The following is a 16,278-nucleotide window of genomic DNA, read 5'->3' as shown; positions in this document are numbered from 1 at the left end:
GCAAATATCATGGTAGCATCTTAGTACTGAACAAAATAAAATGAGATGATGACAAACAGGAGGCAAACCCTTTTTTCCTTTTTCCTGTTGCCAACATGACACTTCAGGTTTGCTACAGGGCAAAAGCCCTTATATGAAAACAAATCTCATTAACTAATCTTATGGATGGACGTCACTTGGCTGCAGAGTCTGTCTCCAAAACTACTTCAAGCAGAGCTTGGCTGTAAATCATGGTGTGGATCAGCAGCATCCTCCTCCAGTGTATCTCCTTCTTTTCCCTTTACACCAGATGAGGCCAACACACAACCACCACGAAAAGGCATAACAAAAATACAAAGGGTTAAAGATTTTCCAACAGGTGTGCCTACATCAATAATAAATGTAAGGCCAAAAGTGACATTATTACTTTAAAAAGCACTGAGGAAATCTCGTGGAGCAAGAATTGACAAAGCAGTAGTAACTAAGCTATTTACCCTATCCATTTTCATGTAGTACCTATAGTATTTATAGGATTGTCATTTGGATGTCTGGTATTTTTTCCATCCCTGGTTTTCAAGGTGAGAAATTCAGGCATCTTTATGTATGCAGAACACTAACACATCACTCTGGCAAACTGTCAGAAAATTCAGTTCTAGAAATAAGTTCAACTGTTACTTAGTTGTTAACTTCAAACAACTTCTGGAACAACAAAGAGGTACAGAAACATAGTTTGTTAGACTGATAGAAGACTGACTGGTAAGTTTCTGCAAAAACACTCAGTTTTTATACCGACACATCTAAAAAGAATATTTTAATTTTAGAGAGTGTAATAGCACTTGATACAGTAGGTTTTCCTGAGAGAACTCACCACAGACCATAAGCCAAGAAAGATTCAATCTCCTCTGCTTTCTGTTATTACCCAGTAACAAGCTACAGAATAAATATTTTAGAATGCTACCCCATGTTTATATATATTGCAGGATGTACAAAGTTCTGAGATAATGATTAAGCTTACTTTGAAGCAAGTCTATGCGATTTGAAGAAAAAAAATGTTTGATGCATTAATTAAGGAACAGAAAATAATAACACTGGTGGAGAAAGGGTTCTGTACCTTGATGCTCTTTTACTTCAGAGCCCGTGTGCCATAGACAGCATTCAATTAAATAATAGTCTTAGCAATAAACAATGACAATACACAGAACACTACATAACATCACTCCTTTGGCTCAAAGTAATTCCAGTTTGTTACTGAACAGTTGTTATGCAAAATCTCTACCACATGGCTGAAAATAATAACCTTCACATCCTACAGCTTAAAAGGCTCGTAACAAATTGGCAAAGGAAATTTAGATTGCACATCCCTTATATAGTTTTATTTCTTGTGCAGTTTGAAACAGCATTAGTATAACTTTGGTATCCATCTAAAAAAGGCTTAATTGGGAGAGCAGCTGGCAGTCACTATTTGTCCAAGGTAAGCTCTGTCTGAAAAGACATCAATGTCCAATGTCTCCAAACAAAATAATTTGTTTGAAACAAAACCAAACAAAATCATTTGTTTTGAAATGTTTCATGTTGCAGCACACCCAAGATACAGTTGTGTTCTCAGAGGGATGTTAAGAACAGTAGTAATAACAAAGTCACACTGAGAGATTATGAGATACCATAGCAATGGTTGCAGGGACAGTCAGGATCATTTCTAAAAGGAGTGCTCTAGGCAGGTTTGCTCTTAGAGAACTTCCTATTGCCTGGCCTAGTCAAAGCCCTTCCAGTGGTTACATTTTTCCCTCCTGAAGCAGAATATTATTTAAGCTAATTTTTACAGTAAGAACAATCATCCACTGGAACAGCCTCCCCAGGGACATGGTAGCACCCCTATCACTGGAGGTTTTAAAGATGCAATTGTACAGGTTGCTTGATAATTTCATCTAGGCTACCCTTCCAGAAAAGGGCTGGACCAGATGATCTTTTGAGGTCCCTTCCAACCTGGGCTATTCTGTGATTTCGGGGATACTGAGAGACTGAGATATGTGACCACCAACGTGCAAGCATTTGTTGTGTGATCATTCCTTTTTAAATCAGCTAGAATTACTCATGAACAGAAAACTAAGAGGCTAGCTTGCCTGGATGGGATTACGTGGGCCAGTTAGTGTGGGAGGGGTGCTCAGCAGCGCCGGAGTACAGAATACCAGAGGATCACATTAGGACAAAGAGGTTTTGTAAAGTCAGAGAGGTCTCTGTAACGGCTGACTGCCTCTATGTGCAATTCTTATCAAATAGGCAATTACATGTTACAATGACTCAGGTTGATTCAATGCATTGTGAATGCTACTATCACTAGTATTAATGTAGAGCAGATGTACTCACTCTGCAGCTAAGGCAAAAAACCTCATTCCCCATTTAAAAGCTTAATCACCATTTATGTATGTCTAAACAAAACCCTGACCTTCTAAAAACTCCATATGCAGCACTGTAACCCTCCATGTGCATTATATGTATATGTATTTTTTTAGATATTAGCCATCTATTATTTATCATAACAACTTAACCTAGGACCTCTGCACTTGCTTTCCTTCATTTTTTTTTGTTGTTTTTTTGTTCCCCCTCTGAAGTACCCTGGCAAAATACAACATGCCTTTACCAATTAGGCACCAAATACGAGAAGAAAAAACCAGAAGTTTCAAGTACATAACTTATTTCATAAGTAAAACCTAGATTTTTCTTGGCCAGTGGGTGTGAAAGGGAAGCATTTGTGGACAGAAAAGCTGAGGAGAAACTTCACCGGCACAAGAGAATGGTGAAATAATCCAGGTGATAGAGGAGCATAAAATTGTACTTCTCAGGATATCGGGAGGCAAATAAAATTACAGGATCTCATGGTATTGTGTGAAAAAGAAGACAGAAGGAGCTTGGGAATGAAAAACTCTCTTTCCCACACCAGTAAAAGATATTTTCTCTTTCTGATATGCATCCTTGTCCCATCAAATACAGGTCCTTCCCATGCAGACATTTTATAGGCTTGTCGACATTTACTGAAAAGTAGTTCTGCTCCTCTGACACATAATATCTGTCACCAGAAACCTCTTTCTCATTCATGTCCTGTTGCAACTAAGGTTTACACAAAGCTAGCACAGTGAGTCTCAGGACACTGCTACAGCACCAAGAAAACCACTGGAGGTTAAGTTTAATATTCAGACATTTATACTTTGGAAGATTTTGTTGTAGAGATTATAAGGCATCCTTTAGGGGTTATGTAGTCCATGTTAATACAGACTTTCAAAGCTGAAGTCATTCCTATTCATATTTTTGCTAATACATCAAACATTTTCATAAATACGATAGGCACAGACAGGATTTTTACAACCATCAATCTATCTTCACTGTCAGACACAGCAGCTGCTTTATCCTCAGCAAAAACCTTTAGCATGGTTCTGTGGCTCAGTCTGCTGACCCAAAGGACCCTGTTCTTCAGCCATAGCTGGAAGGACAGATTTGCCTTCCAGGATTACATGCAGCAACTTTTTTTGTTCATTTCTTTTTGATAGCAGCTGCTTTTTCTCGGTGGGATAGATACTATGTTTTTGACATGCAAAAGTCCAGAATGCACATCAATGTATGGAGAATGGACTGAAAGTGTAGTATCAGCAATGATGTATTTGACCCAACCCACTATTTATATCCCCAACAGTCACACAAACCTTGCCTATTATACACTAGGGCATACTGCCTCCATGTGGCAGCATATGCTTCAGACGTTCTTTTTTCTTATGTTTCACACTGTCTCGTGTGTGGCTATAAATTTTGATATAGTTTTGGAAGAGAACCCATACATTATTTCTGTGAGAAAGGGCAACATGAGAATGTAAAAATTAATGTATCATATTGGTAAGTGTTTTCCACACAAATATTCACCAAGAACACACAGTAAAGTACAAGGGCTCTATATATATATATGTGTGTGTGTATATATATATAAAAAGAATGCTTTCTCAAATATTTATTACACGATGAAAGAAAACTAATTGAAAAAAATTCACATCCTGAACTTGATCAAAGGGGACTGATTGCTCTTCAGACCTATTAGTTAAAAGCAAGATTGAAAGAGCAGTTTTGAAAAATTACATACAACTGTATCACATTCTTTTTTTCAGTTCATAACTGGTTTGATCCAAACTTGACTAGAAGACCATAAAAGTTGCTTTAGCATTAAACCAGCTTTCTGACTCAAGTAGCACTAACACTGTGTTATGGGTACACAGTTTTTCCCATGACTAAAATGGAAATAATTCATGAAATCAGTATTTCTTCCACACCACACTCATCCCCACCCCAAATCCCCAACCTCCACCTACTTTACCAATGTTGTTAAATACAAGACCTAAAGAAGATTAAAACCATTATAATTATTGTTTTGCCAGTTTGTGTCTTTACATTTCAGTCTGTACCAGCTGACCACCAGTACATTCCACCTCACTGGGAACAAGGTCTTCATATGTAATTTCCATGGAAAGAAATGACATGGTATGGCTGAAGGGGTTTCGTAAATCACCAGTGCCATCATATTTAGGATTTCCCTGCTTTGGTTATGATGTATTATGATGCTCCTGTCAGTTCTCAATCTTACTGCACAAAATACACAGTGGAAGAGGGTGCTAGATTTATGGCAAGATTTTTTTTTCCTCTTCCTTTTTCTTTCTCTTTTTTTTTTTTAAGACAGTGTAAGGTCTAGAGACAGTAAAAGAATCCCAAGGTTAGTGTGTTGCAGGGTGCTATGCCAATTTTAGCTTACATTTAATTGTATAAACATGTTCCTATCTCTGTTTGGTATCCAGCAAACAACGTTATTAGAAATTTTCCAGACATCTCTGTGTTTTTGTCTCTACGTACTGTTCATTTCAAAACTTTTCCAAGTATAAATTAGTAGCTGTACATCTGTTGTTGTTGCTCTGTTTGAACCTGTTGCTGTCCTGACTGCTGTTGCGTTGGCTGTGCCTGGGGCTGCAAGACATCAGTCTGAGGCACTGACCTCCATGCCAGAGGATGCTGTTCCGTTATCTGGTTCCCTAGAGGAGCAATGGAGTTCACCAAGGTGGTCAGGTTTATAAAATGGGCCACAGACTGAGGATTGGCTGCCTCTGGCGGCGGCTGGATGTGAATGTCATTTTGGCGGTTGTGCAGCATGGCTGAACCACTGACGGTGTCAAACGTCACAGTGAGAATTGAGTTGTCCAGCTGTAACTGGCGATCAGGTGCAGTCAGGTGGCCCACGGCCACGGGTTGGAGGTTTGTGAATTGGGTTCCAGCTGGCGTCGTAATGGGGGTAACAGTGATATTTGTCAGCCCGACAGAACTGGAAGGTGCGGTGACATTTGGGTCACCAAGGGTCACCACCACCTGAGGAAAAAGATAAAGGTAACTTCAACCTTATATCTTGCAGCTGACTACCAAATATCAAGCATTAAGAAAGATGAGCCCATCAGCACGCCATTGATGTGTTGCTACTGCAAGCAAGAGAAGTCATACACACAGAGGGAAACATGGAAAGCTTGGAATATAACAACTTCCAAGCACAGAAATAAGAAGGTAATGGGAGGGAGGCATCTGCGGCATTCAAAACAAGCAGCCGAATCAACCTGCACACTTTTAATCGCAGCTTGAGCCAGTCAGTGGTATCTGGCAAACAAGAAGGTGGTAACATCAAAGGAAATTAAAACAAATATGAGGAGCTTACTAGTCCAACTCCTTATTTTTTTTAAGTCTCTATTCATCTTTGTTTTGCCACAATTTATCAAATTAGCTCTAAACGTTCTGATCACTCTCTTGTGTTTGCTAGTAGGAAAAAAGAAGGGTTATCCCTCCAAGCAATGCCTGCTACTCATCACCCTGCTACTGGAGCTCACCTGCTGGATGCTCTGAACAGCTGAATTAGTCTCATCTCCAACATTCCCTGTGAATTCACTTTCCTTCTCTGTGTATTCACTGAAGGCAGGGTCCTCAGGCACTTGAGTTTCCTCCTCCTCACTTAACTTTTGTTTTCGTTTCTGTCCGCGTTTAGGAGTTTTGATATGCTGCTTCCCTTCTGGCAATTCTCCCTGTTCCAAGGCTAATTCCGGCTGGAGCAACACATTTCCAAAGAAAACACTTTGCTTAGTGGAGTTTTAAATAAGAGACTATCACCTTAAGTTGGTTTACTGTCAATTCTCAGGTGAAGAAACAAACTTTAGCAAAAACCTGATTTCAGGGAATGAGACCTCACCCTGTAATTACCTCAGTTTTACCAGCACCCATGTTATACAAGAACACAGATCAACAGCTTGCATCTGCTTATATGCATTAAGCTGATGGTGACTCTCTTAAAAAAGCACATTCCTTGCCCATCAGCCTATGCTCAACTATGGTATGTACCAAAAAAGTGACATCCCTACCTCACCCTCCAGTAGGCCTGGAACCTAGCTGCCATTTACCTGAACAATCCCAATTGAGGAGGCATCAATGGTAGTTGTCTCTGGCAGCTGCTCTAAATCACCAATCCTCACTGAAACAATCTGTGGACAAAGAGGTATCAGCTGGTGAAGTGCAGCAGTGCATACCACCGTCAGACAATACAGTATTGCCCTTACAAATCCTGCCACAAAGTAAAAATGATGTAATCTAACATTTTACACGTATCATTTAATACAAGGCTTTTTGGCATATGATCTTTTCCTTTTCACTGGAAACCAACAAAGTTTAAAGAAACCATAGAAGAAAATGTTTACTTTCATATTCTAGGCAGAATGCAACTTACTGGGAAGTGATGCATTCTACAGAAAAGAAAAAATGTGTTTGAAAAAAATATTATTATTTTTGTCATTTTTATTTATAAATCTATCAACTGTGTCCTATTCTGTTATTTTCAGCTGAATCTACACATCTCATCAAAGAACAGAGACAAGTTGCCCCCTGGATTGCAGATTTGTAGCTGCATTTCTAATCCAAAAAATCAATAAATAAAGCTTTTTGTTGACTTCCTTCCCAGTCATCATGATAAAAAAAATGTCCACAGCAAAGCAATACTAATGATAAATTGATAGTGAAAAAAAAGCCTCAAAGGGAACGGAGAAGCCTTCATCAACCTAAACAACAAATGCTGAGGAGAAACACAACAGCTATTCAGAAATTTAGAACAGAGAAAAAGCCCCACTGGGGTCAGACAAAACATCCCTTTAATCCAGATTCTCTGCAGTCAGCATTCATCTTTAATAGTAAGAATAATTTTCTATCATCAGCAGATGCTGCCATCACCTCTCTATTCACCACTTCTTTCAGATCACTTCTGAATACAGAGAAACACAATGGGTAAAAAAGAATCAATTATACTCACTAATGGATAAAAACAGAACATGAAAAAAATACACATTTAGGCCGAGGCAGAAAAAGAAGAGGGATTTAAATAATCAGGACTTCATTTTTAAGGACTGACAATCAGATATGTTTGCCACTGAAACATAACATAATGAAAGGGCTGATTCAGTTAAGTACATGCTTAACAGACACTACTGAAAACTAGCCCCAAAAGAACAGGAAAAAAAGAGGGAGGAAAGAAAAAGAAGTAATTCCTTTCAAGTCACTGAAGGCCATAAACTTCCTTAAAAAAGGGAAAAACAAAAGCAAAACAAAACCTACCACCCAACAATCTACCTGCCAAACTAACTCACCTCTGGATGTTTACGCCTCATGTGTCGACTCATGGATGCTCTGGTAGAAACCTTTGTCCCACACAGCTGACAGCTCTGGGCTTCCACCTTATCATGAGTGAGCTGGATGTGCTTCTGTAGCATGTAATCCGTGACATACTTCTTATCACAGACCGAGCAAGTCCACTGTTTTCCTACTGGTGGCAGATGGAAGGAAATGCTGTTAGCAACAGCCTCAGCGAATAAGTATTGTGTTGTCAGCATCTCAACAAATTTATGTTGGTAACATGATGTGTGATACTAATTCCAAGACTGGCAAGTCTAAAGCAAGCCTAGGAACAGAATTAAGATACTGTCTTTGGATACTGTTTTTTAGAGGATTTACCTGTATGAATCAGCTTATGAGTTTCCATTGTATTTCTCTCACTAAATGTCTTGCCACAGAGCTCACACATGAAATCTTTGATTCCTGCATGAAAAGCACATTTACTATCAGAGTGAAAACAGCCTAAGTTATCTGCGACAATTCTGAGTCTCATATTAATAAGAAAAAATAATAAAATATCATAGCCAAATAAGTAGAAGCAACCCAAGTTCACCAGCTACTTTTATCTAAGCCATCCTACTATATCCAGCAGAAAATGAATCCAAGTGAAATTGATGTGGGAGGTAAAAGTCTGTTTCATGAAATAAGAATCTGAAGACTAACTTAAAACAAAACCAACATTCTAGACCTACCCTAGACCAAAACAACCTCTCTTAAAAAAAAAGCAAAACACGAAACCAACTAAACTATATATTTTGGTTGTGTAACAGGTGGTCTTGGCTGACGAGAGGACAAAACCTCCCTTTGCAAAAAGCAGAATATGCGTATTGTTTTAATTAGCATTCTTTGTACTCTCTGACTGTTGCACCTAAGAGTTCTCTGGAAGCCTTTAACTGATTCAGTGCAACTTTTGTACACCTTTAGAGACCTCACCCGTGTGTCTTTTGTAATGCTTCAGCATGTTGACTTTCTGTGCAAATTTTCGGTGACATTCCTTGCATTCATATTCTTTAATCCCTTTGTGAAGTTTCATGTGGTGACGAAGTGCATGTTTTGTCTTCATTCCTGTGAGACAAAAGGTACAGCATGACAATTAGTCCATTGCTCCCACCTTCGGAAGAGAACTCAGGATGATCATGTTGTCAACCAAGTGCTCTAAGATTGTAATTGCTGCATGTCCACAACTGCATATTTTTAATTGTTTAGGTAGCAGTTATTTTAATTCCAGGCAAAAGCTCTGGAAAACACCTAAATAATCACTGAGGAAGAAGCAAACAGCAGGGACAAGCAAAGACAAAACATCCCTATGGATGTCAGAGTTGCTGCCTTCCACTAAAATACCAGTTCAGATTTGTTCAAATTATGACATGAACAATTCAAAAAGTCAAAGCCACATTGACTCGAGGCTCTTTCAGAGAGAAATTATTTCTTAAGCCTGAAAGTAGCCTAAAATGAAAAAAAATAACTTGTATTCACTTTTGTGCTGCAAATGCATTGTAATTCAGGCAAGCACTACTCAATCTGACAGAAGCAAATTTTATTAAAATCAGTTTTGTCTTACAGGCCATGAAACTAAGTTGTATAAAATTAGGGGCAATTTATTTACTCATAAGGGTCCTGATTAATACTATTTCTGCCTTGCAAAACTGCAGAATCTACAGCACTCCAAGGATCTTCCCAACATTCTAAGAATGGAAGTAGTTTTTATTCAGATATTCACCTGATATTCAGTATCACAATTAATGGAAAACAAGGCATTAGACATACCTTTGCCACATTCTGCACACAAGTATTCTCGGATATTATCATGGACTCGCATATGTTCTTTTAACATGTCTTTTCTAGCAAATGATTTGCCACATTGCTCACAAGCATGACTTTTTACACCTTAAAAATAAATGTAAAAGACAACATGAACAAAAAAAATGTTAATGAAAAATGTGCATCTCCTAAAAACTGACTAAACTGGTGAATCAGAGGGCAACGGTCCACCTGTGTTGTCAACCACATTCTTCATGCATTTTGTAGCCCAACTTAATTTAGAGAGAGAGAGAAAAGCTGGCTTTTAATGTGAAATCTGAAAAAGAAGATAAAGCCTGAGGTAGGAAAACACTGAATAGCATGAAATAATAATGAGCTGTTAAAAATGATTTTGCAATAGCAGTTTTCAGCCTGTGTAATGGTAAGAAGGCAGCATGGATAAAAATTTGGGGCAGAACAGAATACAGAATTAGGATTTTTAGCAGGTGAATCCTGCACCATATTAACTTGGAATCTGGACTGTGTGCCTAGACCAAGTATTTTAACTAATGCCACTTGCTTTAGAAACTCGGTTTACCCTAGAGGCATAAATATTACATTTATCTTATTGTAACTTACAGTAAAAACTCGTAACTTATTTCTTCCTGAAAAAAATAAGGCAACCAATGGCAAAAGAAATTTCTGTCTAATATTGATAATAATAAACAGAACATTTTTACCTGTATGTATAAGCTTATGTCTTTCCAGATTTCCTATACTGTTAAAAATCCTGCCACAGATTTCACATGGGTGGATGTATCTGAAACCAAAGAGACAAAAACTGACATTCTTTTCTTGAGACAGAGGTGCCTTTCAGGCATTTCTGTCAGTAACTGTATTTCATTTGGTAAAACTCATTACTATAAAAGTTCTTTGAAACAAACGCATTTTTAAAATGAGCCTTAAGAAACCCATAAGTTCACTGGAAGCTTGGAGTGCTCTGGCATTGCTATATCCTCAAATCATAGTTTTTAGAAAACATTTACCAAAATCATAGATTTATACTTTACAGAGCCCAAACTGCGAGGCCGTTCACTAATCACCCGTGTGAAGTTAATTGTTAGTGATATATATTTCAAGCTTTTAATAAACATTTTAACACCCATCATACAGTTTCGGATATTTTAGTACAGCCCAATTCTCCAAAAGCATCAGGTGGCAGAACCACTGTATCTTCAAAAAAGATAGCTCCTTGTATCAGTCCAACATATCCTCTTACTTTTGCACATTAGGATCGGGCAGGTTCTCCCGATGAATGACCATGTGGGCATGGTAAGTAGCCTTCAAGGCAAAACGTCGATTACAAATGCTACAGCCATAGCCTTTCTCCTTGTGCACGTCCATGATGTGCTTCAGGTACTCCTTCCCTCTGCCAAAAGTCAACTGTGGAAGGAACCAATAGTGAATGAAAAGGGAAGAAAGCCCTCAGGAACAGCAATGATCTAATAACACATTACCAGGATCTTGAGTCAGAGCTGGGAGATATAAATAGCCCGCATATCACTAGATGAAAAATCTGAGAAAGCTGGTTTTAGGTCTGAAGCTCTTTGGCTATTACAAGCACATTGCTGCGGGACATCAGTTAACTCATTTGGAAAACTAGCTTGAGATGGTACGTCTGCTTCTTACACTGTACATGTTGAAGACCTCCAACTATTTGTGCACTGAGGAACAGCCTTGAAAAGAACCACGTCTAACCTCTGCTAGCTGTCAAAGTAAGTATGCTACAGAGAAAATGTCTTCTGGAAAAAATGTCTTCTGGGCTCTAGGGACACAGTAAGCCCTAGTCTGCATAATAAGCTTCGGCACTAGCTCCAAAAGAGTTGGTATTTCCAGGTGTTGCAGGGCAGTGATTCTAGCGCAGCTCCTGGAAGTGCTACAACTGTGACAGACAGGTATTCCACTACTTTGCTCCCTGGGCGAATTAACCCTGCAAAGTGCTATAATGACGTGATCTTTTGCTCCAATTTTGGAACTACTTGGGGCATTTCTGACAGCACTGCATAGCTTGGCGAAGGTGGACTTTGGGATGAGGGAAAAAAAAATGAAAAAAAAAAGATAATTTCTCAAGAGATCAGAAGGGATAATTCACTAAGACTCATTTGTATGTTGTTCTCCCTTAGGAATGTGTGAATAGCTATTTTTGGGCAAAAAGAGCCCCTCCATCTCATTACAGTTAACACTCATTTTTCACAGCTGTTGCCTTACACAACTGTTTACTTCACAAACACTTAAAGCACTAAAAAAACCCCCAAAAAACAGCTTCCAAAAAGAACTTTCTAATTTGAATGGCACAATTTGCCTCATTTGGAAGCACACAATTTTACATAGTTCATGTACTCATTGAGTGTCAGGACCTAAAGTTACCACATTGAAAGCAAACGTGATTAACTGCTGTGATACCACATCTTCTTACGCTTACTACCACAAGCTTAAAATCAGTTTGCACTTAAAACCAGCTCACAGATAAGAACAGAAAACTGAAATATTATTATTGCCGTGTCTTTAAAATGAAGCACTTTCACCACATTAAGTGTAGACTGAAATAAGCTCTGATTTCCAGGGGCCAAGCCAGTGCCTCAATTACCAACATTCCCCTGTCTATACATCAGTTTGGCCAGTTTTGCTCTTCTCACTGATTCCTTCTGCATCCCACCCCCCCAGCAGAGCATCCTTGACCAGTAAGGGTACAGAATCCAGACAGGCCTTAAAGACGCCATTCTTCCCCATCACTTCTTTACAAAGTGGCAAAAGACTAGCAGTAAGAGATTTAAAGAGTATTCCTCTCTCAGCTGACAACTAAGTATGTTCCAGTAACAGTTCTAATGCCATTCTGTTAGTATGTAGAGTAGGCCAAGAATAAGCAGTCACACTGAACGTAAGCAGCAATGTTAATTTCCATATACACTAGAGAAGCATCTGATCTCATAAAAATTAATCAATTTGTGGACTGTATCATTCAGAAGTGCTATAACAAATTTAATTTGCATATAATTAAAAGGTAGTATAAGTTTCTAAATACTCCTTTATTGTTTTTGTCCTCCAATTTTGCTTGCTTGCTTGCTTCCTTGCACACAGATAAGCGTATGTATGTGTAGGTCTCTTTTTAAGTATTAGCATTCACCTTACAGACCACCTAACATCCTATGGAATAGCATCACTTCATAGATTAACGTTAGCAAGCACTGCGGAAGAGAGCAGACCTATGGACTGGCCTTCTCTTTGTGAACCCTTAATGTTATTTAAAATTCTGAATAACTTATTGACATCTCCACTCCATCCCAGACCCCCCATCCCAAAACAAGTTAATTTGGAAGTATTTAAAGCTACCTGGCACCTTTTGCAGCTATACTTGTGAGGTTCAGAATCTGCACTTTCATCGGAGTTGTCATCGTTTTCCTCTGATGAGATTCCAATTTTACCAATGAACTCTTCCCTCTGGTGATCATCCATCAGTGCTATGTCCTGTGTAGGGTGCAAAAGAATATTCTGTTTTAATAAATTAAACATTTATTTCAAAAGGTAACACCTAGTTGTCAGCTTTTGTTGACATATAGACTGCCTTGCATTAAGAATTGCTGTAACATTTTTTATTTGGAATATCCTTCTGCTCCATTCAATTCAGGTAAACAAAGTTCCTCTGTCCATGACAAAACAAGGAGCAACTGTTTATCTAAACAGGTAATACTCATTTTTTTGTGTATAAAGGGAACTTTAATGCAAATACAGACTTCACTGGTGCAGTATTACATCCATATAAGCATCTTTATGAGCACCACTGAGTTAAACAACCCCTTTACAATAAATTCAGTGTTAACCTAATTACATCAAAATAATCTGTGTCTAATTCAGCGCTATTAATAGGGGGGTTTTTTTGTCATTTGGAACATTTTGACAAAGCCAGGTGGGGAACTCAACACATAGCCAGTTACGCTGGCATACACAAGAGAATTACAATCACTGGAGTGGGAAAGGCAGAAACAATTAGTTTTCTTGTTTGAATTTTTTTTCATACAAAGAGACGGTAAGACAGTAAAACCTCAGCCCAACCAAAGTATTGCTAGAACAATACATCTGTCTGCAGCCTTCCTGTTAAATTATTCTTTCCTTTAAACTGAGCAACCACTGTGATTCACCCAAGGTCACTGAGGTGTTCTTTCCATAATGTTGGGAACAGTGTTCTGCAGAGGTAGGTGAAATAACTTCACATATGCTAGTCCACATACTCTGTAGCAATCCAGCTATGGAAAAACAGAGCCATGGGTAAATCAGAGCACAACCCATGTCAGGCTGCTCTAGGAACATCACTGCTTATTAATGGCTGCTATGTACCACACCTTTTCTAATAAATTATTAACACAATACCTTAAAATGGACATGAATATGATCTCTCAACACATCCACCCTGAAAAATTTCCGTCCACAAATTTCACAGGTATATTTCTTGTCTCCATGTGTTAGAAGGTGTTTGTTCATATTGCTCCTACATGAAAACACCTAAAAGAAAATGAAGGAAGGTATGGAACATATATACTGTCCTATTTTATTCATTCTGGCCAGAAACATGTAGAAGCTCCTGTTAAGCAGCCAGCAGACTACCTCAGAAACTGCAGGCACAGCAAAATATAGGTATACAGTTGCAAAGAGCTGACTGAAATTGGCTGTTCATCAGAGGTAGACTTCCAAAAAAGCTACAGCAAAATTATATAGGCTAGATTTAGAAATACTTAAATCTTTTGAATCACGAATGTTGCATCTATCTGCAAAAGGACACATTCACAAAATCTACCTCCATTGATAAGTAACATATTCAAAGTATTAAAAACAAAGGTCTATATACCAACTTAAGAGTTGCATGAGTACATCTTGTGCCATGAACCATTAAACATTTATAAAACCACTAGTTAAACCCACAATCTTCATACTTGTGATAACAGCAACTTCAGATTGCAAGCATTTAACACCCAAACACAGCAGTGCCGTGACTACACCATGAATTAACTTTGATTTCTAATAGAAACTGAATTCACACAGTCAATTCCGATTGTTTACATTCTGGTAGAAAAATTTCACTCTAAATAGCATAAGCCACGAGATTTCACAGACAGACAAAGTGGCCATGTTACACTCTGTATTGTGCTACATGTCATGAAAAAGAGTCTGATCTGAACCCCAGTTTTGTTCTTACTTTTAGCTTAACAGTTCCCACCATCCCTGGGCTTGGATATAAAAATGGAGCTACGGCAGTTTGCAGAGTAAAGTCTTGGCTGGGCAACAGGGTTCACTGGTAACTGAACGCTGGCCTGCCCAAGTTGCCAGGCAATCCGATTTGGCATGTACCTCAGTGTATGCCATTTACTTCAACCTTTTAGCAGGCTGTGTACTTACTCAGATAGGTTGCTACTGTGTTTTATTACACAGGTAGTAACTTGTTATGCCATGGTAGCTCGTTTGGAAGTGCTGGGTTGAGGTGCACCATACCCCTGTCTGTCCTTGGAGCTTCTCACGCTAGCAAAGCCACCTACCTTCCCACACACGGGGCATCCCGAAGGCTCCTTCTTGTAGCGAACCATGTTTTCCGTGCTGTGCTCAAAGTCTTCTCTTTTCACACGTCTCACCCCTTATCAGAATAGTCCCCATCAAAAAAACAAAACAAAAAAAATAAACCATGGTTTTCCACTCCAATCTGTATGCCCTTTCAGGTGAATACTGTAAAGAAGAGTGAAATACTGGGAAGATCCTCAATGTAGAATTTAATTTCTAACAAAAGGATAAATTCTAAATTAAAATGGTGTCTGAAGAATATAAAAACAGTCTGCCACACTGATGTATTACGGTTTACTGGTTATTACACCAATTGTAAAGTGTCTCAAAACAGCCATTTATTGTCAACACCTAGAAACTGCCTTGGCACTTGGATCAGGTATCTGGGCCAGAAATTCCCCCTTGCAGTCTCTAACGAGACAAGCAACCACCAAGCATCACCTTTAATGCTCAAAGAGGATTTCCAACCTCTTTATCTGCTACTTTCAGGAGGGCAGACAGCTACTGCTGTTCTGTGACAGCTAAACATGAGCCACCTTGCCATTGTCATTCAACCTCTTGTCCTCCAGTTCACGACACAAAGGCCTGAACCTCAAGAGTGGCCAGTGTCAACCGGCTACTCCCAAAGCACCAAATCAGACAATCTGGCTGCTTTTTTAAAATCGCCTTGGGTTTTATCATCTAGATCACCAAAGGCATTTTAATACATATTTCAGCCATCTGCCATCACCCAAGTTTTTCCAGTCTTTGAGTAGCTACAGCATCCTTAGATGTTTGAGATTTTGAACAGTATGAAATTATTTTCATATATGCTCAAGATTTTGAAAAAGAATTTCATATAGCATCCCATTTATACTATATTTATACAGCAGTCACTTTCCATTGTACATTGCAAGTTAATTCTCTGCCTTCAAATTTTCCAGTTACCACTGTAAAAAAAAAAAAACAAAACAACCAACCCACAACAAAAAAAACAAAGAACAAAATTCAAAGAGAGAAAAAGATATAATTTAATGATCTAGTCTAATCTACTGCATAATAAGCCAAGCAACTTCCACATGACTGTTAGTAGCACTGGATCCAATCAAGTGAGGCTGAAAGAAAAAGGTATGTGCACTTCTAGAAAGTTTTTCTTAGAATTAGACAACTCCCTTCCAGGATCCATTACTATTATTTTTTTTACACGCCAAATTTTGCTGAAACTTGCTACTCTAAAACAAGTTAACTGACAAAAAA

At 38.5% G+C, this 16,278-nt stretch overlaps 1 protein-coding gene across 5 annotated transcripts in view; it reads right to left on the bottom strand.

Annotated features, from left to right (window-relative positions):
• Nucleotides 1-1,054: 1,054 nt before the first annotated feature.
• The window catches only part of PRDM15 (PR/SET domain 15), a 34,061-nt gene continuing 18,837 nt past the window's right edge, over nucleotides 1,055-16,278 (bottom strand). For 4 of the 5 annotated variants that reach the window (XM_080358289.1, XM_080358291.1, XM_080358292.1 and 1 more), the window contains 12 exons: nucleotides 15,024-15,118; nucleotides 13,864-13,995; nucleotides 12,829-12,963; nucleotides 10,718-10,881; nucleotides 10,179-10,258; nucleotides 9,466-9,585; nucleotides 8,632-8,763; nucleotides 8,038-8,121; nucleotides 7,674-7,849; nucleotides 6,441-6,521; nucleotides 5,877-6,089; nucleotides 1,055-5,370 (listed from right to left, as the gene is read on the bottom strand). In XM_080358289.1, coding sequence (XP_080214415.1) covers nucleotides 4,894-5,370; nucleotides 5,877-6,089; nucleotides 6,441-6,521; nucleotides 7,674-7,849; nucleotides 8,038-8,121; nucleotides 8,632-8,763; nucleotides 9,466-9,585; nucleotides 10,179-10,258; nucleotides 10,718-10,881; nucleotides 12,829-12,963; nucleotides 13,864-13,995; nucleotides 15,024-15,118 — 1,889 coding nt within the window. In that variant the 3' untranslated portion in view covers nucleotides 1,055-4,893. The remainder of the gene's footprint in view (nucleotides 5,371-5,876; nucleotides 6,090-6,440; nucleotides 6,522-7,673; nucleotides 7,850-8,037; nucleotides 8,122-8,631; nucleotides 8,764-9,465; nucleotides 9,586-10,178; nucleotides 10,259-10,717; nucleotides 10,882-12,828; nucleotides 12,964-13,863; nucleotides 13,996-15,023; nucleotides 15,119-16,278) is intronic. The other variant, XM_080358290.1, reaches the window with a different exon arrangement.

Source organism: Nesoenas mayeri (assembly GCF_963082525.1).
Source record: "Nesoenas mayeri genome assembly, chromosome: 1".
Classification (NCBI taxonomy): Eukaryota; Metazoa; Chordata; class Aves; order Columbiformes; family Columbidae; genus Nesoenas; species Nesoenas mayeri.
This window is presented reverse-complemented; position numbering and strand designations above follow the sequence as displayed.